The following is a 23754-nucleotide window of genomic DNA, read 5'->3' on the forward strand; positions in this document are numbered from 1 at the left end:
GGAGGCATAGGTGGAGAAGGCAGCTCTTGAGTTGGAGTGTCGGAGGTGATTGGCCATAGAGGTGGAAAGTGTAGAGAGAAAGAAGGTCAGGGAACAGAACCAGGACAGAAACAACCACCTTCCAGAATGTGAAGGAGATGCTAGCCAAGGAGAGGTAGAAAGAGGTGGCCAAAAAGGTAGGAGCAGACGCAGAAGCCTCATGTGTTAAAGATGAAAGGTGAGATTTCATACATGCTTATTATCTTGAGAGTGTCATTAAAGCTTAGTGGAATTTTAAGTGAGAGACTCATGACCATGATCCATAGATTTTGAAGGCTGTACGCACAGTGCTTGCACTGATGGGTAACATCACTTGTTTGGTGTTGAAGGTAATAATACTAACAACGAGAGCAGCTAACCTATTACATTTATTATGTTACATATACGTGTTATATTACATAGAACAATTTACTTTTTGCTTACTAATTTACTCCTCCTAATGATCCCGTAGGGCAAGCACAGTTATCCTTATTTTACAGATGAGAAAACTGAGGTCACCTTAAGATTCTAGTTTCATTGGCTCTGGAGTCAATTTTCTTACCTTCTGCATTTCACTGACCTTCCGGGGCAGAGACAGGTGTCCTTGGGTGGCCCCGAAGCAGGGCAGGGCAGCAAAGGCCATTCTTTTCCCTCGCTCTTTTGTAGAACAAATTTCAACCCATCAGTTGAATTTTTTCTTTTCTTTTCTTCTTCTTCTTCTCCTTTTTTTTTTTTTTTTAATGAAAAGTTTGGCCTTTACTTACCTTTCAGTCGAACAGTTGAAAGCACTTTGGAAGAGTGTGCCATTTGACATTCGAAAAAGGGAAGCATTGTTTCTGCTTGAGGGACTAATGGTCATCATTTATGGTGTTTGTGATTGAAAAGGTCAATGGACAGAAAAAATGGCAGCGAGAGAAACACACCCAAGGACAGTTAGGAGGGCAGTGTCACACCATTCATCAGTTTTATAATAGTGTTGGCCTTCGTCAACATTTCCAAAAGGAAAGATCATAAGGCAGCAAAAACAAAGAGCCACAAATGAACAAGACTGGAACAGGTTAAGACCTCTTTGAAGACTCGAGGGACTGGATCTTTTGGCTTCAAAAGACAGTCAGTCATGTTTTCTCTGGAGAGATCTGCCTGCAGTTGTTTCTTTTTCACATCTGCTGCTCCGATGTTCTTCACCTTTCCCAGAGTGGAAAATTTCCTAATTCCTTAGTGTCTCCCTGAATTTTCAACACCGATTCACAAGCAGTAACCTAAGGAATTATATCAGCCTGAAGTTTTGTTTGGAGTTGAGGTTTTTCATTAGCTGAGAAATAGCAGAAGAGGTTTTACTCTTTCCATTTTGGACTCTTGTAAGAAAATGCAAATGGTTGAAAATCTGTTATGCTCGGTGTTGAATGGCTACCTTCTCATTTTGCCGGCAGATTATTTAGATTCTATTAAAGCCCTCTTGGCTCGTATTTTTCGTAATATGATGTGAGGGATGCGTAATGCATCCCTTATCACTGACTTGCATGTGTGACATGACTTATATACTAAAGCCCAGCACAATTTCGTCTTATTTCATGTTCTTTTGCCATAATATTCATCGGTTAAATAAAAACCTGCCTAAGCAGATAACACCCATCAGAATTTTCTCGTGCTAAAGTCTCCCTTAGTGTAATGTGTTTTGCACATGGGTAAGATGTTCCTTTGCTCTTCCACTTTTGTTCCAGTAAACTGCCCTCTAAGTTGTTTTTCGACGGTATAAATTTAGGGCTGCGGCTCATCGAAGTTTTCTCTCCTGGTGTAATTATGAGATTTGTTAATTCTTTGTTTTGAAGCCCTTGTTTTGTGACAGTGAAGTGAGATGTATAGTATAGCTTGCTGGCTGCTGCAGATTACTAGATTCATTGCCATAAATATAAGAAGTTCAGGCGACTTTGTATAGCTTTTTAAGAATAGGTGTGCTTTTTTCCTGAGAAAGTCTTTGCAGAGTCGATTAGGATGCTGAACTAATAGCATGTAGAAATCCTGGTTTGGGGAACGTTCCTTCTCTATCCTCTCTGGATCTGCCAGTGAAAGGGTGAGGTATGGTCCTGAACAAAATATGCTCCCCAGCCTTCCTCATTGTGTTAGCAGAGCCTTCTCCCAAAATGCTTCTCTATCAAGCTTTCTACTGCCCCGACAATGATAGTGTGTGCCTTTCTGCATTGATATTAGAGAAATTCACATCACTATCACGGTTAATGGTTAGTAGAGGCCAGTTGGCTTTTCATTCTGAATTGCTTGAGATCAGCTCTTTCTGACAACACTGTTTGGCAGTTTTTCATATTTCTTTTAAATTTTAATTATAACCCATCAAGTCTTAAGCAGTTACTTCTGGGTTAGACTCTTGATGAATGTCAAAGCAGGGTGTTTTAATTTAATGGATCCAGAGTAACATCTGTTTCTAATATTTTAAAAGCCAATTTATATGGAAATTCATTTAATACACAGTCGATACACGGAGACTTGTAAAAATAAAAATAAATATGGAAAATCAAACCACGGTGATATAGTGGGTCTTCTGTTAACGGAGGATTTCACTGATGACTAGGTTCAGCTGCTATTACCTGACACCCAAAATCCAACAGTTTAAACAAAATAGTGATTTATTTCTCATACAAAATCAGGAGGTTAGCTTAGGGCTGGTACGGTCTACCGTAATAGGGACCCAATTTTCTTCAGTCTTATGTTGTTCTCTGCTGGGTGTGACTTCCATTCCTAAGGATTCCTTATGGGCCAACATGGCTGCTGGAACTCCAGCTGTTACATCTGTGCTTCAGCAAGAACGAGGGAGATTTCACTCGTTTCATGGAGGGAGAGAAGAATGCTAAGCTTGCTTTTTTTTTTTTTTTTTTTTAAAGGACACTTTCTAGAAGTAGTACATAGCACTCTGCTTATGTTCCACTGGTCAAAAATTAGTCACAAGACTGTATTTAGCAGCAAGGGAAGATAGGAAATGAAGTCTTTTTTTCCAGGTGACCTCATACCCAGCTGCAAAGTAAAGATCTGTGATTCTGGGAAAGGGGAGAACAGACAGAGGGGAACAGCTATCTCTGCCATGTTGAATTTTTTTTTTTCATGTTGAATATTTTTTAAGACACGATTTTAATAGAACTTCAGCCTTTTTATTGAGCATCTAGAAGAGTCAACTAGTTCTCGCGAGTAGATAATTTATGTAGAAGGACTAGCATGGTGTTTGGCTCAAAAAAAAGAGAGTCATCAACTGCTGTTGATAGGTTTTAATTTCTAACCCCTAATTGCATCGAATTTCAGAGACCGTGAGTCAAGATGATTTTATTTTATTTTATTTTTTTAAAGATCTTATTTATTTATTCATGAGAGAAACAGAGAGAGAGAAACAGAGAGAGAGAGGGAGAAGCAGGCTCCATGCAAGGAGTCTGACGCGGGACTTGATCCCGGGTCTTCAGGATCATGCCCTGGGCTGACAGCAGCGCTAAACCGCTGAGCCACCCAAGCTGCCCCATCAAGGTGATTTTAATAAGAGAGTTTTTGAACACTGTACCCCAGTCTTTTTGAATAATAACAACAGCAGCTCACAGAGCTTAGATGTCATTTATACTAGGTCTCCAGAACACTCTTGTATTGGCAAGACAGCGTTCTTTGCTTTTCTACAAAGAAGATAAATGAACAATTACAAGTGTTTGTTAACAGCTTTCAAAGTAAAATTATTGTCACAGGGGTGCCTGGGTGACTCAGTTGGTGAACTGTCTGATTTTGGCTCAGATCAGGATCCTGGGGTCCTGGGATTGAGCCCCACATAGGGCTCCCCACTCAGTGGGGAGTCTCCCTCTCCCCCTCCTTGTACCTCTACCCCTCCTCCTACTTGTGCGCATGTGAGCGCACGCTGTCTCTCTCAAATAAATAAAATCAATCTTTGAAAAAAGAAAACAACTATTATCCTCATAGAAACCGAAGCTCAGAGAGGTTAATTGGGAAGCAATTTAGAGAAGCAGATAGAAACCAGCATTGCCCCCTCACTTTATCCAACTGGAATACTATTATTTCTACTGGCTGTGTCACCTTGGATAGGTTTCTTAATCTGTTGCATTTTCTTATTTTGGAAGACACTCAGGTAAATTACAGAGCTGTGATTCAGACATGTTTCCTCTCAGTCCAGGGCTTTTCTATCCTGGATTTTGGTCATATTCAGATCGAAATTTCCTTAACCATACCTGCCTCACAGTCAAAGGCTAAACTAGTGGAGCAGCTAGAGGTAAAAGTCATCAAACAGCTTTTTGTCATATACTCTCCAGCTACACAGATGCCCACACCCCTTCCAAAGCCCTGATATCAGAGTAGGCAAGAGGTTTCCCTTTATGGAGTAGGTGTCTTGACTATGCCATTTCTCTGTCCTTCTGACACATGTGTTCTGTAAATACAGAGATGGCCTAAGGGAACAAAATAGTCAAGATGTCAAGGTTTCTGGAAGGTTTAATGGCAGAGAGCAGGGACCCGCCACGCTGAATGATTCCATGCCAACATTTGTGCCTTGTCCACATATCCTAGCCCTGTTGGTTCCTTAATATTTGTCTCTACATTGACTTTTTAATTTTTAACAGCTTCATTCTGAGCAAACATCTATGAAATCCAGCTTTGATTTGATAATTAAATTTCCTTTCAAATACGCATTAAAATAAATATAACCATGAACATTTTTACAGGGTTTGCCTGTGTATCTTCTCATACACTTGCAGTGCTTTGTAGATCGCATTTTGGGAATCCCAACAGAGTGGAAATAGCACGAGCCAGGGAACTGTACCCTGCTATTGCCAACTGTGTGATTTTGGAAATCATTATTGGTTCTCAACCATAATTTGCTCACTTGAGAGATGTAGATAATATCTACTTTGTCATTTAAGGATTAAAGAAGATAAAGCTAAGGAGACTATTACAGTCCTGGGTAGAAAGCAAGCTCTCAGCAAATGCTAGGTTATTCTTCCTTGAAGTCTGTTTGGAGATACCAGACATGCAAACCTGGAACTACTAATTCTTTTTGTTTGTTTGTTTGTTTTTTTTTGTTTTTTGTTTTTTGTTTTTTTTTTTTTTGAACTACTAATTCTCAAGAGCAGGGCACAAGGCACTTGGTAGAGATAATTGTAAATCCTGTAAGAATTCAGGGAGGGAATGGCTGAAGTTTTCTAGAATGAAGGGGAAAGGGAAACATTTGGATGGGGGGAGAGACATTCTTTCTGGCCTCTCCAGCTCTCCCTTGCTATGCAGAGTGTGGCCCAAGGACCAGTAGCATCAGCATCACCTGGGAGCTTGTTAGAGCTGTGGTATCTCTGGATCCTCCCAAGACCTACTGACAGCACCTGCCTGTTAACAATCCCCACCCCCAGTGATTTATATGTATGGGAAGCTTTGCTCTGGGCCCAGATAGTCTATCCAAAGTTCATTTCTAGGAGGGAGCTCGTGCTGCCTCTAAGCAGATCTCTTGCACCACATGATCAATAGTATCACTTGGGCTGTGCCTTTTAGAAAATGCAGATTCTCAGAACTCATCTCAACCTGCTGCCTGTCATCTGCATTTTTAGCTGGTGTAGCACATGATTTTTAGGGCAGTTGTTTGACAATTGCTGCAGTAAGTCTGAAAGAAACTGCATTATTCTTCAAATGCATTTGCATTCAAACAAACAGATTTTGAGAAGAAATACAGCCCTAATTGTAGTGTTAGTAAGCATTAGGGGGAGGATGGGAATTCAATCTGTATGGAAAGCCTTCCATAAGGCGCATTTGCATTAACCTGGAATCCCATCATACACAGGACAACGGCTTCCAGAAAGGCAGTGTCTTAGCAATGTCACGTCCAGTTGACCCTTGAACAACACAGGTTTGAATTGCATGGGTCCACTTATACATAGTTTTTTTTTTTTTTTTTCAACAAATAACGGTGCTATAAAGGCATTTTCTCTTCCTTGTGATTTTTCTTAACATTGCTCTAGCTTACCTTATGCTAAGAATGTGGTATACAACACAACACGTAAAATATGCATTAATCTACCATTCATGTTGTCGGTGAGGCTTCTGTGAACCGTAGACAGTTAGGCTTTTGGGGAGTCCAGTTATATTTGGATTTCCAACTGCATAAGGGTCAACACCCCTAACCCCCAGGTAGGTCAGGGGTCAACTATTTATTTTTTCTTTTTTGTTTTCTTTCTGTAGTTTATGTTCGATTTTGTTTTTGTTTTTTTTTTTTTTTTTCTTAAAAAAAAAAACATTTTGTTTTTTAGCCGTGCTATCAAGACGAACCAGGACCTTCTCCCAGAAACTCCGTGGACGCACATTTTCTACAATGATTTCTGGGGGACTCTTCTAACCCACAGCGGCAGCCACAAGTCCTACCGGCCGCTCTGCACGCTTTCTTTCCGCCTGAACCATGCCGTCGGGGGCCTGGATCCCTGGAGCTACCACCTGGTCAACGTCCTGCTGCACGCGGCCGTCACCGGGGTCTTCACAAGCTTCTCGAAGACACTCCTTGGGGACGGATGTTGGACCTTCATGGCTGGCCTGCTGTTCGCCTCTCACCCCATCCACACGGAGGCCGTGGCAGGAATCGTGGGCCGGGCCGACGTCGGGGCCAGCCTCTTCTTCCTCCTGTCCTTGCTCTGCTACATTAAGCACTGCTCTACCAGAGGCTCCTCGGCCAGGACGTGGGGCTGGTTCCTGGGGACGGGCCTCTGCGCAGGATGCAGCATGCTGTGGAAGGAGCAGGGGGTGACCGTGCTGGCCGTGTCCGCAGTTTATGATGTCTTTGTCTTTCACAGGCTGAAAGTGAAGCAGATCTTACCTGCCATCTGCAAAGTAAGTGACTCTTGGCACCTGGGCACCGGCTTTACCGAGCAGCCTCCCGGCCTGCTCCTTCTGCCCCATTTAAAAAAGCAAACGTGTTCCTCTTCAAAGAGAAATCGAGAAGAAATTCCATTTTGATCTTCTATAAGGCAAAGCGTCCCTCCTGACCTTTCCCTACTCACAGATTGTTTTATTTCTTGGGTTTCTTACCTTATTTTCATGCTTTCAAAGGGGGGAGAAGGACAGTTTTGCCTGCAAAGGTTATGCACCTTTATTGGGTATTTTTTTTATTCGTTATTTCGGCCCAAATGCTCTGTAATCCAGCAAATCGCCTATAAAGTGTATTTGCAAAAATGTCAGAGCATATAATAGAGCCAGATGCGTGACTCTATGGAGGGGAAATCCTCTGCCCTTGTGAATAGTGCTTTTCCTGATCTGACTTTGGAAAGCAACCCTTCTCTGCAGTGGACTGGGGACTGGGATTCCTCAACAATGAATCATCTTCACCTTTTCCTTGTAGTGAATAAGAATAGAAGAGTCAAAACAGAAAGAGGTTATTATAAGTTTTGCCCTGAGGCCAATTAAGACCTTTGCCTCAGGGCTTAATATTTCCTCTTCTGTATCCCCTGAGTGGTTTCAATTGCAATGTTGTTTGAAGGTCACAGAAGTGCTTTTAGATCCCATAGACCTGAAGAGCGCCAGTTTTTTGGCTAGTGTGTTCAGGGAGGGCGTTGGGCAGACAAAGGTATGTTGAGAAACCCCCTCCTTCCTGTTTTCCCCACTCTCTCTCATTCATAATAACCCCCCCACCCCATGCTTTGCCTTTAGTCTAAGGGGGGAACTCCACCAGTGTTGCAAATCTTGGTCATGTTGCAGGCCAGTTTCTCCTTCCTTTTGGACACTTTAAGTGAGGAATTAATGGTTTTGGATAGTTACCCTGATCAAAAAAGCCATCAATTTTTCTAGCTTGGGCTTTTCTCTCCCTGCCCACCCCTGCCCTCACTTCTCAATTTTATTTAAAATCAAATTGGGAAGAAATTGAAGTAAAGAAAAAAATGGAGGGAAATAGACATGCTTATTATTATTATTATTTTTTAATGACTGTTTTTTTCTTTTTTTCACTTAGTTGGCAGGGTAATAACTGCTATGCTTCTGTTCTCCAAGAAAGCATAGCCTTTTGAGTCAGAACTCAAGTATCTAGTGCTCAAAGTGCTGTGATTTCAGTTATATGCTGAAACTTTATTTTTTATGCTGAAACTTTAAAGGAGAACTCTAGGGGGCGCCTGGGTGGGTCGGTTTAGTGTCTGCCTTTGGCTTGGGTCCTGGAATCAAGTCCCTCTCCCTGTTCAGTGGGGAGCCTGCTTCTCATTCTCCCTCTGCCTGCTGCTCCCCCTGCTTGTGCTCACGCTCTGTCTCTGTCAAATAAATAAAATCTTAAAAAAAAAGAAAAAGAAAAAGAAAACTGGTTAGGTCGAGTTAGATGCCTAAAAACAACATGGTTTGAAAGCCAAACTCTTAATTTCAAATCAATTTTAATTATTCTTTCAGGGAGATTTAGGGAGAGAAATCTTTGATCTTTTGTTTTAAAACTGTATCAACAACAATAGCAAGGTTTCTTGTTTTACTGGAGATAATAGATAGGAATACACATAAATCATGGTCCTTGTCCTGTGGGGAGAGAGACCTGCTTAAGGATGCAGATGCTTGGTGTTTCAAGACCGTGCATTGATAAACTATGTGGTTGGATATCCTACAGAATTCCCATTTTACTGTCTCATGAATAAGGAAATGATTTCAATAGATCAATTCCAGACTTGCTTTTGGGACCTTCTGAAGTTCCTTTCTAAGAAATGTTTAGTTCCTTAGGGAACTAAATACACTTAGGTGTATTTTCAAGGACGGAATTGCTAAGAGAGAACCTTATTATAACTGTGTCCCATGCAATCTTTGGGACATACCCCTAATAAAAAAGTATTCTTTGTTTATTCGGAATTAAAATGTAACTCAGCATCCTGCTTAAGAAAATGAGAAATGTCACCAGCAATGGAACTCCTAGCAGTGGAGAGTGTGAAGTCCACGCCATGGGAAAGGACTTAACACTTTGAAGATTCAGTGTCCTGAGACGTTTCCAGATGGAAACTTGCCTAGACTGTCTGGCAGCCACTGCTTATGGGCAGGGGAAGTAGTCAGGGCAGCGAAACCCTTCATCTGAGAGTTGCTATCTCAAGTCCACTCTTTCTTTCATTCTCAGATTTTGGGCCCATGAGCTTTAATGAGAACCTTTTGGTTAAAGAATGTATAGATTTGCACGGGGCCATAGAGACCATCTATGCCAGTCCCTTTGGGGCCATAGAGACCATCTATGCCAGTCCCTTTATTTCCAGCTAAGGTGTGGAGAACCAGAGATGTGAAGGTCGCCAGAAAATGATAGGATCGCTAGAACTAGAACACATATCTGTGTTTGTTTGGTATTGATTTTACTATCTGGAGGTATGACGGTGAATGAATAGATGTAAAGGAGATGACTTACTTAGAAGGAAATAGTATGGAATCAAATATTAACTCACACTGACTGAGTAGCCTTGGGCTAGGTCAGTGACTTGTTTCTTTTTCTGGAAATGGTTAGTCTTTCTCTCTTAGAGATGTTGTGAAGATTATATGAAATTGTGGGGCGTCCAGTGTGAGCTGGGGCATCCAGTGTGAGCTGGGTGCCCAGTGTGCAGAAGACACCTGATACATATTAGTTGAATAGAAGGAAATATCAGTGGAAATTGTAATTCTTTATTTTAAGGAAGGGAAGGCCAACAGATAAACTTCTGTTAGTCTTTAAACATAGTGTGATTTTGAAAGCATATGAATTAGGAATTGACTAAAACTGAAGCATGAATATTTAAGCAAAAACTTTCATTTAGAATTTTATGACTATGGGGCTTGTAAACACTGGCATAGATTACATATGGAAGTTACAGAAAATTCCATCTTCTGTCTTTATAATATATAGATTTTTATGCCTGGGGTGAGTTAGAAGAGACTCTGTAGGAAGTGAATTAAAAGACTTTAGAAGGTCCTTTTCAACCTTAAGAGAATAAATCATCTTAAATATCTTACCAATTAACTCTACATCATGGTTTGCCAGATGAAATAAACTTCCCTGGCCTATTAAAACATAACTTTTATATAATAAAACAGAAAACTCCAGTGCACAAATGTTTAACTCTGTTATGCAAACCAGTGAACTAGCCAAGAACTCAAAACCCAAAATGGTGGTCCTCTTAAAGCTGGAAATTATTAGGACCGGAGGGGCAAGGTTCCCCTTTTTGATAGTTTTGTCAGTAATGGTTTTTCTCCTAGCAATCACACTCAGCTGCTTTCTTCTGTACAGTTCTGTATCTCTTAAAAGATCCTGTCCCCCAAACTCAACTGTGGACAGAGGTCAGGTAGAAGGGCCCTGCTGGTGGAAGCAAGAGTATGCCCACCTCTAGGATTTCTCTTCATTCTCTTGTTGCAATAGGAAAATCCAGGTTTGAGTTTGGGAGACTTGGAGATTTTTCTAAGAAGAAAAAGGACCTCTGGATTTTTCGATGACATTTATTGTTATTTAATATTGGTTACTACTTTAGAAACAAACCCTGTTTAGGCCAGACTGAGTCCTTGGGATGGCTGAATTTGGCCAGAATTATTGGCTGTCATTTTTTTGACTTCTAAGATTCATGCAGGTGATGTACACGTCCGTATTATATAAAAGGCTTTCGCGGTTCTGCAAAGGAAATAGGAAAGTTTTTTGTTTCTTTGAAGAATGTGAAAAATAGTAAGGACCTGGTGTATTGTAGATAAGTATTTAATAAACACATAGTCTTTATGTGCTAGGCACTATTCTGAATGTGCTAAAAACACAGACGTGTTTAACTTAATAATAAGTGCTTATTGAGAGAGAATGACTTAGCAAATAATATGGTTAATATGACATGAAATAGTACAGTAATGCAGTTGTCAGTAGTTAGGGAGATTTATAAGAAAACACCAAATATAAAATCTTCAGAAATGTGCATGGACAAAATGAGTGTTCGTAACTATCTTCAACAAGATTCTTTAATGTTCCTAGTTCTTAGCGTCAGCATTCCATGTTATCCTTGGCATCTAGCATACCATCTGGCACATAGTAGGTGCTCAGGGAATTGTTGAATTCACACTTGTTTCAGATTTGCCTTGGAAAGATACTTGCCTGAAATGTTAAAGTAAAATCCTATCTTCTTCCCTTTATACGATGAGGATTTGTTTCCTGGTTGGTGAGGTCTGGAGGGTAGAATTGGAAGAAACGCATGTCAGAAAAATGTTGAAAAATAAGTTTTCTTGACTTCGCCTCAAACGATTGTTTTAGCCTTTCTTAGATGACTTTCACTTAGTTTTATGTGGTCAAAAAGTAAAGGGGTTGGTGAGGAACCCTTGAAACACACTTAAACTAGCCTTGCAAATAAATGCTTGACTTTTATCTGCCCACAAAATTTTTTACAAGTCTCCCATGACCCCGGGGAGGTACGTGGGTAATAAAATCAGCAAAAGCAACATTTTTCTTACTTACCAAACATCAGTCATTGCTTGCCTAGTGGCCATTTTCTGTGCTTATTTAACATCTGTTAACTGTTTTAATGTGGAAACATCTTTTTTTCCCCGTTATTAGCCTCATAATCACTTATTCAGTTACAGGTGGAAAAAAAAAAAGGAAATTGGAAAAACAGTGTAACAATTCTAATAATAGCCCAAATTGATTTGGAAAAATGAAGCCCTTTTAGTTTGATCTTTTAAGAATTTCTATAAAGATGATTACCTCTGTTTTGCTATAGTTGGTCTTAAGGTGTACATTATGTAGACAACTTTCTTCTCTTAGACTTAAGCTTTGTAGCCCTATTTCATGTAAACAACATGAAGAGACTGTATTATGAGAGAGGAAACGGGGAGGCATTGCCACTTTTGGAAAACGAGTCATCTCTGTCTAGAAATAACTTTTTTATTTTAATGCTAAGCAGGATGTGAATGGTGGGGGTTGCCTGTGGTGAAAAAGTTTATCTTGGGTGTTACGTAAGCTTGGTTCTACATCAGGATATAGTTATCAGATGCAAACCAACAGTCATATATTTCCAAACCATTTGCAGGGTTTACCTTGAGAATGGTTTCCGAGGGTGGGGGCTTAGGTTCTGTTGAAGGTTTTTGGTTTGTCACTATTGGAACACTGAAGATAGTCATTGTGGTGCTTCCGCATATCCGTTTTGCGTGACTCCCCCTGTAGAGAAGGCCATGGGAAGGGAGGTGTGATCCTCCAGGTATTTGCACATTGAAGCCACGTGTGCTTTTTTTTTTTTTTTAATTCAATTAGCTGCTGGGGATGGCATTGGTGGAATATGTTATCATTTATAGCTTTGCCCCTTTGCTTTTTAGACTAGGTTGTGGTTTTACTCAAGATGTGACTCTCATATAAATGACGCAGAATGAAATATGAGATATTTGCTGTTTCTGATTTTCTTCAGTCAACATCTGTGCCACTCTACTTCGAGTAGTGTTCCCACTTTCTTATGATTTTCTTTCCCTTGACTTGCCTTACACTTGACTTTGTGAGAATCCAGATCGAGCAAGATACTCCGATTCTGATCACAGTATTTCCCAGCATTATTGAAACTGGAGGGCTGACTATTTGTCATGTACTTACAAATGAATTTGGATTTCATCCCAGTAAACTTGTTGTAGCATTTAATATTCATGACCTATAGTACTTTAAAACTTTGAACGGCTGCCAACGCGGCTAACCAGATAACACCACAAATAAAGTCGAGGTTCAAAAATATTTTACAATTCAAAAAGTCAGAGATTAATAAGGTATTTTATTTCTGCAGGTTGGCTTCTCTGCTCAGCTGACTTAAGATGATTCTGTATTCTGGGTACAGTTTAGGTTCACGTTGAGTGAAATTTGGAAGCTGACTACTCTTATAAGTCCATGTAATACTTGCATTAGAGTGTTGCTGCTTGAAACAGCGATCTCTTTGCAAGGTATCTTGTTTTGTTGTTAAAGATTCATCTTTGTGCAACACACTGTATTAGGTGCTGTGGGGGGTTCAAAGATGCATTGGCGAAAGTCTGCCCTTAAGGATGTTTTAGAGTCGGCCAGGAAGTTGACAGTAGTCCCTATAAATGCAGAACTGAAATCCAGGCTGGGAAGTAGTAAGGCCAGAAAGGAGGCATGGGGAGTGGTGGGGCAGTTTTGATGGGGGTGGGGATGGGGATGTGTTTTCTGCTGAGAAGATTGGGAAGCACTTTCAGGAGCAGAGACATTTGAGCAAGGCCCCCAAGGGTGGTTCAGATGGAGACCTTTATAATTGGAGAGGTGAGGGAAAGTAGAGGGTAGAGCATGAGCATTGCAGAGGGAGACTCCCAGGGGGTTACCACCACCACTGGGCAGTGGTTTTGCAAATACCCAGAGTGATGCATTTACAGAGGGAAATGAATGGGCAAGGTAGGTTGAGCGAGCCGGTATGTATGATGATGTGGGGACCTCTTAAGGCATTCTTTGGCCCCAATATGTATGATGATGTGGGGACCTTTTAAGGCATTCTGTGGCCCCAACAGTCCGGAGAGACCCTGCTTGGTTTTAAAATGTGCTTGTGCTTGGACTGGTACATGGGAGGAGCTTGAGAACGTCCAGGCTTAGCTTGCCACTGGGGAGACTTTCTTTGTCCTCCCTTGGGAACAGGCCTGAGAGTAGGTCCCTTTGGTGATGAGACTAAGAATCAGATTCAGGAGGTTTATCTCAATCAGGGAAGGTGTTTCCTGCCAGGGTTTCTCTTGTTCTTTAGCATTAAAAAAAAAAAAAAAAGTAGTTATTTTTCGAAGACTAGATTATTTTACTTTTTACTCTGTAGCATCTAGCATATCATTACAGACTCCTAATGAGAAAAACAGGGAGTCCCTGAGGGCTTTCTCCTGTGTCCGTCCTTCCAGCGTTGCTCAACGGTGTTCAAACGTTACAGTGAACGGCCACAAGTACAAAATCCCTCTTTGTTTGGTGCTCCTTCTTACAGGAAGACAGAAACATTTTTCAAAATGATCCTTTTTACAATACAGAATAAAATACTCTATCAGCCCTGAATTTCAGCCAGTTACCTCAGTATACCATCAGTGAAAATGACACGCAAATTGGACCTTGTGATGAATAAATAATGAGTCTCGTTGAAATCATCTATGCTGTTCTCATAACACTGTCTGGGATCCGTATTACATCACTCGGCTCAATTTTCGATAACCTGCTGCCTCAGAGGAATCGGATTGAGTGACGGGGAGCTCGTGATTATCTGGTTACTCATACTCAACCCGGTACCATCAATTTCATAGAGAAAACGACGCTGTCTGCGCAAATCTCCACTCCTCTGCCTGGAAGTCCGATTCCTGTCTTAAATACTTGGAACAATGGGAATGCTAATTTAGTGTTGACTTCTCAAATGCAATTTAAGCTACAGAAAGCCAGATTCTAGGAACGCATAAGAGATTCCTTAGGAGGCGTGATGGGGGTAGGAGGTGGGGTGGCTAAAAACTGCATATCAAATCAGATTCATTGATAGTTAAGGGTAGTTGTGAAATGGGATAGTATGGTAAGCTTTTATGGCGTGAGATGTTTTATTGTTTGCATCCGGTTTCATACCAACTGATGACAGCGTTCCTTTTTTTTTTTTTCCCGAAAAGCATGACAAGGAATCAGAAGGGGAGAACAGCCAGGCCAAAGTGTGCAACGATGTGGTGCTGGGAAGGTCAATGTGCCCTTGCTCTCCGGGTTTGTCTTTACAACTCCACGGCACCCAGATGGCTCCTGCATGCTCTGTTGGTCTGATTACAACTCTTGCATCCAGTGAAATAGCATGAATTCAGAATTTAATACATGTTTCCTCCATAATTATGGCCTTGATTAGTGAAGTCAGTGCTTCAGTTCCAAAGGACACTTTCTTTCTCCACATGTTTATTCATTTAATTTCAGGAGAGCAAGTAAAATGCAAAGATTATAATACTTCTCTTTGATATGATAGGGGAACCCACAATGCCTGCAGTTGGTATGTGGTTGTCATTTGGCTCATAATTAATGTAAGATTCAGAGCAAACAGCAGGGACGACTGAGAAAACTGAAGGACATTTACAAACCAATGACTTAGTTTTTAGTAAGAGAAGAAATGGAAGAATGTTTAGAATTTCCACTAAAACAGTGCGAAACATAACTACATACCAAGTACATTTATTTTTTTTTCATACCAAGTACATTTAATAGAGTTCTTGATTATATGCAGTATCCGTTTGTATTTAGAAACATAGTTTGCAAAAAAAAATAAAAAATAAAAATAAAAAAAGAAACATAGTTTGCGTAAAGATGGAAAATAAAAGTGGAAGCACTTAATATTTTAATTTTGTGAAGTTTAAGTTGTTATCCCTGTTAGTCGTACCAGCCTAGCCTTTTCGAGGACATTATTTTAGTTTTTAACATGTTAACTCTGTCCTCTCCCCTTTAAAAGGGTTTATGTGTATGTGTTTTGTTGTGTACCATTCGAATAAACTGCGTAAATACCTGCTTATGTACTGTAGTGAGATTATACCAAGGTTATTCATGAATGATTTGAGTGTATTTCCATAACTTTTATGAAATGGGAGACTCCAAATTGCATAGATCTTTTAATTTCCCCCATTTGAAGTCAGGCAAAAATTTGCCAGTTTTCATGTTCCAATGAGTGTAGCTTCTTTCTTCTTCAGATCTCATGACATCGTGTGATAAAAAGTTAAATAGATCTAATAGCATAAACACAAGTGCTGTTTACTTTGAATAACCACCTGGTGTTCGGCTAATCTTACTCATAGGTGCACTTAGCTGTTGTGGAAAAGCCATAGGACTGGAGCCTTTCAATTGAGATTTAAGTTGCTGTGACCTTGGATCAATGACCAAATGTCTTGAACATCAGTTACATGGTCTGTAAAATAGGAATGTAATGTTTGCCTTGTGAGATCGTTAGGTATGAATAGAGTAAATGTACACGTTTCCACCGGGTTCCTTTCCTGTAGGAATATCATGATGGTCATCAGCGTGTCCCTGCGTTTCGGCAGCGTTTCAATAGGAGCACACCTCCTGTCCCTCTGTCCTTCTGCAGAGCACTCAATTAGCATAGTTGTGGCTTTTCTCATGGGATGGGGAGTGGAATGTCAATAAAAAAAAATGGAGCCTTTGCAATCCCTTTCACCACTGCTGACAGCATCAAGAATATTGGGGGGGAAAAAGAATCTTTTTTCAAGGATAATTCTTCTGAGCAGCACAGTCTGCTAATTTGTCTTTTGTTTAGTTGGACTGAAAACAAGTCTATTGAAGTCATTCCTTAAGGTTCCTTCGCTGTTAAGATCTTCCCATCTACTTGTACTTTTATAGCCTGATTTTTTCCCCTTCAGGCTCAGGATGGTGCTGTTGCTTATGTATCTGAAAATGGAGGGGAGACTGGCTTTCGTGTTCTCCCCCCCCCCCCCAGGCCCCCCTGCCTGTTGCCTATGTATTTCCTTTAGCCAGGTTTATAGTAAGGAAGATTAGTTCAGTGGCCCCCATAGCTTGCAGCATTTGAGTCTCATTCTTTGAAGAAAGAGGGGAAGCACTGTTATTCCCTAAAGGTGAATGTTAATCTCTTTCTTCGCCCCAGTCTTTTCCAAATCCTGGCAGGCAATATTGGTGCAGCTGATTCTAGGCTCCTGTTATAACAAACCTTTTTCAGGGAAGCGAGGAGGCTGGTTTTTGTGGTTGTTGCTGTTTATTTCCTCACCTCCTAAGGAGGTAATAGAGAGCAAAAGGTTTGTTTTTAGAGCAGTACTGTTCCTGGCTACCAGAAATTTTTGTCAGGTGTTTTAGATGCCTTACTAACATTCAGGCCAAACTATTTTTACAGAAACCTAAATCCTAGTAAGTTCGGTGTGCTGGCGACAAGTCTGTAAAAGGTTAAAAGTGGTTTTGATTTCAGAAAATCCAGCATTTAAAAATCTGCTCTCATTGACGGATGATTACAGGGGTTGTTTGGGTGGGGGGATGGGGACTGTTTATAGATTTTAGGATTCATTTCGTTATGTGTTGCCTTTGAGTAGTCCACACTGGGATGATCATCAGCCTCCCGTGGGGAGACTGTTTTACACCAGAGATTGTAGCACAGACCTGGAAGCCACCGAATAAGAATCTTCTGGTCAGCTGACTTTTTGTTGTGGAGGCTACAGATTGACCAGGAGCTGGTACAGAGGCGGCAGTTGAAAAACTGCATTTTAAATGCTCTCCCTCTGATTTTGACGAAAAGGTAGGCCCAGGACCCACTGCTGAGTCCATTGAGAATCTGATACCCCCATACAATATTATTAGACATTATAAGATTCTTATTAAAATGTAAGGTTTTGTGGCCAGAGAGAGAGGTAGTAGAAACTAGCCTCATGCCAACCCCACTCTTTTCACAAATGTGAGGCCTGCACAAATTAGGCACCAGCTTGGTTGAAAGCAGAGCCTCCTCCCTGGGGTCTGATGCTTTATCACTGTGCACTTTGCCTTCGGTTTGTAGAAACCTGTTACTAAGGAAGCCCTTTTCTGTTGGTTCAGTCTGCAGACTATTAATGGACCCGTGTGCCCATCCCTCCAGTTCACCATTAATTAAGATTCGGCCCTTCTTATTTTACCCTGTGTTCTATTAATAATTCTAGAATACCTTTTTAATTTTTATTTATTCTTTTAAGATTTTATTTATTCATGAGACACACACCGAGAGAGGCAGAGACACAGGCAGAGGGAGAAGCAGGCTCCCCACAGGAAGCCTGATGCGGGACTCTATCCCATGACCCCGGGATCAGGACCTGAGCTGAAGGCAGATGCCCAACAGCTGAGCCACCCAGCTGCCCCTAGAGGACCTTTTGAAATTGAGTTTTTTTGTTGTTGTTTCCCTCCTCCCAGTCCCCTTCTTTTCCGGCCCCTGTGCCCCACCCCCAAGCACCTTCAATTATGTGCTTAAGTATTTGCACGCTGTCATCCTAGGTCTCTAGCTTGATTTAAGCTGGCATTCAAATGGAATATTTACTTTTATAGCTACCAGAATCTTAGACTACAAACATAGTATGTTTTTCTTCCTGATTTGTTTAATTGCCTTTACTAACAGCGTGTTACTGTTTGAAGTAGGTTACCACCCCTCAGTAGAGGGATCTTCTCTTTGATGATGAGAAGCCTGAGCTCCCTCTAGAAGTAGAGAATCAAGAAAATATTGGGGTGGCTCTTTGTTGCTACCCTTTTCTTACTCTCCAAGGCACCGTGCACTAATTCAGGAGCAGGGGAAACTTTAGGCAACAGCAGTAGACAGATCAGCTGGGTATGTTGTTATTTACCCTTGTACTTAGTCCAGGACCCTGGTGGGATTTTAAAAATGCCACCGGTCGTAACTTAAAGACACCCAGAGTATCCTTTGACTACACAATATGAGTTTAGTGCCTCAGTGTTGGGTGAAGCGTATTCGAATCGGCGACAACCCTAATCTCAAAAAGTGAGGATAATTCCAAAATGAACATATTTCAGAGATAAAATAGCAAGAAAGGGGAAACTGTAGAGGTGCCAACTGAAAAATGGGCTGGCTGAGTGACAAAAGGGCTGAATTTAAGTTGTCAAAGCAGCAGCCTTAAAGTTTCTGGTTTGGGGACAGGATAATTTGTAGTCTTCGCTTCTCCTGCATTCTGCAGTATAATCTTCTCCAGGGCTGTGCTGACTTCCATATTGTTCGAAGGGGAAGAGAAAGAACCCATTTGAATTCATTAGCTTTCATTTGCATATACCCAGAGCTGGTGGTAATAATGGTAACAACCACCATTTATCAGGGCTTACTGTGTGCTAGCAAAGTGTCTTCTGTGCATTACTTTGTTCATTCTGTGAGAGTAAGTATTATTAATCTCATTTACAGGTAGGGAAACTGAGGTTTATAGAAGCAAAATAATTTTGCCCAAGGAGTCACAGATAGTACCTAGTGGAGAAGAGATCTCATTCCAAACGTGACTGCAAGGTGGATGGTCTTCCCATAATACTGTTTTTATACAAGTTTAGCTGAGGTGAAAAAAAAAAAGTTTAGCTAAAGTGGAAGATCCAAATAGTATTACGAAAGAAACAACCATTCTCATATGACTTGGCCCTGGGACCAATGCCGCTTCCTTACAATAGCTTTAAATACAAATAATCCGCTCTTCCATATGCAACAGTTAGTTTTACGGGTGCTGAGAATACATAGGTGGATAATATCTTATCCCAGGCCCTAGGAAGTACAAGACATGTATACAGTGATCATGTCACTCTGCACTAAGTGCTAATAGAATTCCATAGAAAGTGCCAGAGAAGCACATGTGTCTGGCATATTTATTCGGCCTGGTTAAGAGCCTGAGGGAGTGACAGAGAAGTTAGTGACATCTCAATAGCTCAGCTCATCCAGAATTTTATTTTGTTTTATTTTTTATTTATTTTTTTATAAGTTAAAATCATTTCATGGTGTGTGTTTCATTTAGGTTCAGAATCAACTTCCATATTTTACCCCCTCATGCCCAGTCATGTGACAAGAAATTTGCTAAATGCCTTTTAATCTTTTCATTTTGTTTTCATTTTTTGATACACAGGTAACTGTTTTCTAGATAATGAGGTGCCATTCTAGAGGTTCAGGTTAAATTAGTGAAGAAAACAGGTGGAACTCCGGCTCTCTTGGAATTTACATTTGTTTTCTAACTTAGCGGCCACGGTTACCCTGTGGGGTCACTCTGTACTCCATTTTACAAGAAGTTGAATGAACTCCCCCAAATTGATCAACATGCAATGAGACTGGATTTCAAAAGCAATGCTAATTCTAAATCCAGATCATTTCTGTGCAGGTCATTGTCTCTCAGTTGAGTTCTCTCAAGTAAAAAGTGGGTTAATTATTTAAGGAATTAGATGAGTAGGACTGATTGTGTGTGTGTGTGTGTGTGTGTGTATGTGTGTGTGTGTGTGTGTGTGTAGTTGGTTTAGAAACCTCCTTAAGACCAAGGACCGGGTACTTCTTTTTCTTTTAGATCCTCTTGTCCCAGCGATCTTGACATTGAGATCTTGGTATTTGGAGCTTGATGCTCAAAATCATATTAGTCTGCAAGGGCATATCATGTCTGCCATGGTCTTGCCCTACATCAGATTTAGGAGAGAGACGTCGTACGTATACATACGCTTTGAGGTTGAACTGGATCCAGTTTGCTTCTGAAGCCCCTATCAACCTCTCCTACCTGCCATGAAGTGCATGGTATTTCTCACAAGCATGCAAAAAATTATTGGGAGGCAGTTCACATTGAAGTGTTTGGTTTGGCTCTGAATTTCATATTGTCACATCATGGCTAATCAACCACATTAACTTATTTATGTGTCCTTGACAGGCAGCACATTTCTAAAGGCTTTATAAGGGAAAAGATGAGTCTGTGCCATAGAGGTTGTTTTATAATTCAGATAAAAGCTCTATTTCCTGCAAATGTCATTAAAAATATAAGGCAGATTAGATTAACAATGTGATGCCAAGGGTTCCTGTGTGTCTTAGGGGGTTCTCAACTGTACAGGATGTCAGGTCTTGTTTGATGTGGACAGTGGAGACTATGTTTAGAATCTGAGCTTTTTTCCTCTATTTATATTTAAAAAGAAAGCTACAAGTCCCCTAATTTAATACCTAAAACACCTGAGGCCAGATGTGATTCTGATATATTTTTTTAATTATTCAAAATAATAGGACTCATAAATACTGTTTGTGTGATATGGCAATATTTTTTTAAAAGATTTTATTTATTTATTCATGAGAGACAGAGAGAGAGAGAGGCAGAGGGAGAAGCAGGCTCCCTGTGGGGAACCCGATGTCGAACTCGATCCCGGGACTCCAGGAACACGCCCTGGGCCGAAGGCAGCGCTAAACCACTGGGCCACCCAGGGATCCCCAGGGCAGCATTTTGAAGTAAGAAACATTTAGTGTTTCTGAAAGGAAATATGTGAATATAGAATAGAGGAAGTCTATGAGTAAACTCATGTCAATTTAAATCAGGAGTTTTGTTTCTTTTTAACAGGTTTACTGAGATATAATTCACATATCATAAAATTGAACCACTTAAAGTGTACGGTTTATTGTTTTTTGAGTCTGTTCACTGAGTTTCTGCAACTATTACTGTATTCTTAATTACATATTTTGAAATTAAGGGTAATGGACTTTAAGGTACTGTGTTTTTTAAAAAAAGATGTAGGTTTCATTTTTTAGTTTTGAAGTTTGAGACGATCTGTAGAAAAAGTTAAGACCTTAAACCACATGGGTCAGTAAATCTGGTTAAAATCTTACCGAGATCCCTGAATGTTTTCACTTTGTCTTTAATATTGTTTGCATGTCTTATTTATTGTTTAACAAATTGGTAATGAAGTTTGGATAATCAGGGGTATCTTCTTCGGGGTTATGTTTGGGTCACACTGCTTGGATCCTTATTGTGTTTTTCTAAAACTAGGATAAATCATTGGCCCCTACATAAATGCAATTTTCTGGGGTAAGATCTGATGTCAGAATGCCTGGATCCTTATTTTGTTTTGTTTTGTTTTTTTGAACTATGATGAATCATGGGCCCCTACATAAATGCAATTTTCTGGAATAAGAATCTGACGTTAGTATTTGATTGCTTTGTTGGCTGTGTGTTTGGTATATGCAACTCTTGATTCTTGAATGAAGAATGGTGGTTTACAGTGTAAATAGGAATCTGGATACTTCTTATTCCCCATATATTTGCCTCTCAGTGTGTGTTACACATGTCTGACACATGCAGGAGTAATTAGGTTGTGTTTGGTATATATGATTGACTTGTTTTTAGCTTTGACCAGGACTTTTATCAAAGTGTAAAGGTGCTTGTAAAATCTAAAATAACGCCAATTTCCAGTTTCGAGCTTCTTTGGAAAAAAAAGAAAAGAAAATGTATTTTTAGATAAACTAAACACATTTAAAGATGGAACTGAATTTGAAGGTTTTTATCTGTTTTTTAAGTTTTTCCCCTTTAAAGTAATGGACATTCTAAAATATGTCCCAGCTTGCTTTCTAGAGGCAAATTCACTTCTGAGCAATTTTAAAAGAGCAATAACATAAACTTAATTATGGGAGAACGATTCTATAAAAATTTAATATGCCATTAAGACATTTGCTGATTTACATCAGATTTATATAAAGGTTGTTTGAACCTACACCTTTGCGTCCAGCTGGTAGCCTTTTTCTAAGTTAATTACACGAAAGCCTCTGAAAAATGTTAGACATTTGAGAGAAGTTGTGATTTCAGAGATAAAGGGAACATGCTGTGAAAAGTATGGCCGTATGGCATAATGACATAAATCCTGCAGTTCTAATCAGGAGGCCTGGGTTCTCACACAGTTTCTGCCACTAGCTAGTTGTGTAATTGTGGACAAGTCATTTAGCTTTTAGCTTCTCCAGTGGTTTTTTCCCCCTAATATGGGAGTTTAGGGGGATGCTTCAAGAAGCGATTATATCATACTATGTTTAATCATGATTTAATGAACAATTTTATTGCTGAGTTTAAGAGAAATTATAGCTTTCTTTGTCCTTGGGATAATCTGACTAGAAAGATGGATTAATTGTGCAGATACTGAGTTCTTCATTCCCATGAACAAAAGATTAGATCCCAAAGTACTTACAATATTGTCTTTTGAAGGCCAAGTATTCACTGCAAACTGAAGTGGGCTGTGTGTTTTATTTCAACTTTGAGAGGAACCTATCTATATTAAAATACATCCACCTCTCTCTTTTATCATGAGGGTATATATTTATCTTTTTCATGGTCTCGTAAACTTAAATTACAGTCAACACTTCATTTTCTGAAATGGAATCTTTCAGAAGTACTACTTTCTTAATTTCTTGCTATAGTCTACATCATTATTGCCTTATGTCATTTTACATTAACTGTGCCATCATTTTATGCACATAATTAGAAATGGACTCTGACCCTATTTTCTGTGCAAGGAAAATAGCATGTTTTCCTTAAATACCAATGAATTTACCTTTCTCTCAAGGGAAATTTAAAAAAAAAGAAGAAGGGGATCCCTGGGTGGCTCAGCGGTTTGGCGCCTGCCTTTGGCCCAGGGCGCGATCCTGGAGTCCCGGGATTGAGTCCCACGTCGGGCTCCCGGCACGGAGCCTGCTTCTCCCTCTGCCTGTGTCTCTGCCTCTCTCTCTCTCTCTCTCTCTCTCTCTCTCTCTCATAAATAAATAAATAAATCTTTAACCAAAAAAATAAAATAAATAAATAAATAAATAAAAAGAAGAAGAACTAAAAGAAATAATATTATAAAGTGTCAAACTATGATATGGACTGAGAACTTCTCATGCTGTATCCTCAGTCTGAAAGGCTGGCAAACATTCAGCGTAAAGGGCAAGGTAGTTAATTATTATTGCTTTGCAGGCCATGTAGACTCTATCACAGGTGTTCAGCTCTGCTGGCCTACTGCAAACAAATGGGTGTAACTGTGTTCTAATAAAACTTTATCTAAAATCAGGCAGGCACCAGATTTGGCCCACAGGCTATCGTTTGCTGACTCTATCTAGTAAGTTAGTTGATAAACTATGTCTGTTATGTCATATAGGCTCTCCAAAGAGTAAGTCAAGGACAGTGTATTTATAGTAGGGTGAATCATTCAATGTCATACAAGTTGCATGCATTTTACAGAGAGCTTTTACATTCCTTTTTATTTTTGAAGAGAAGTTGTGATTTCAGAGATAAAGGGAACATGCTATGAACTCCTGTCAAGACACTATTTATAGTCAAGGAAGCATAGACTTTTACAGTTTGTCCAAG

At 40.1% G+C, this 23754-nt stretch overlaps 1 protein-coding gene across 5 annotated transcripts in view; it reads left to right on the forward strand.

Annotated features, from left to right (window-relative positions):
- Positions 1-23754, forward strand: part of TMTC2 (transmembrane O-mannosyltransferase targeting cadherins 2) — a 388467-nt gene that overhangs the window by 148075 nt on the left and 216638 nt on the right. For 4 of the 5 annotated variants that reach the window (XM_077845667.1, XM_077845665.1, XM_077845666.1 and 1 more), the window contains exon 2: positions 6303-6873. The exons of the other annotated variant lie outside the window; for it this stretch is intronic. In XM_077845667.1, coding sequence (XP_077701793.1) covers positions 6303-6873 — 571 coding nt within the window. The remainder of the gene's footprint in view (positions 1-6302; positions 6874-23754) is intronic. 5 annotated transcript variants of the gene reach the window in all.

The sequence above is a fragment of the Canis aureus genome, chromosome 13 (assembly GCF_053574225.1).
Source record: "Canis aureus isolate CA01 chromosome 13, VMU_Caureus_v.1.0, whole genome shotgun sequence".
In the NCBI taxonomy this organism is placed as follows: domain Eukaryota; kingdom Metazoa; phylum Chordata; class Mammalia; order Carnivora; family Canidae; genus Canis; species Canis aureus.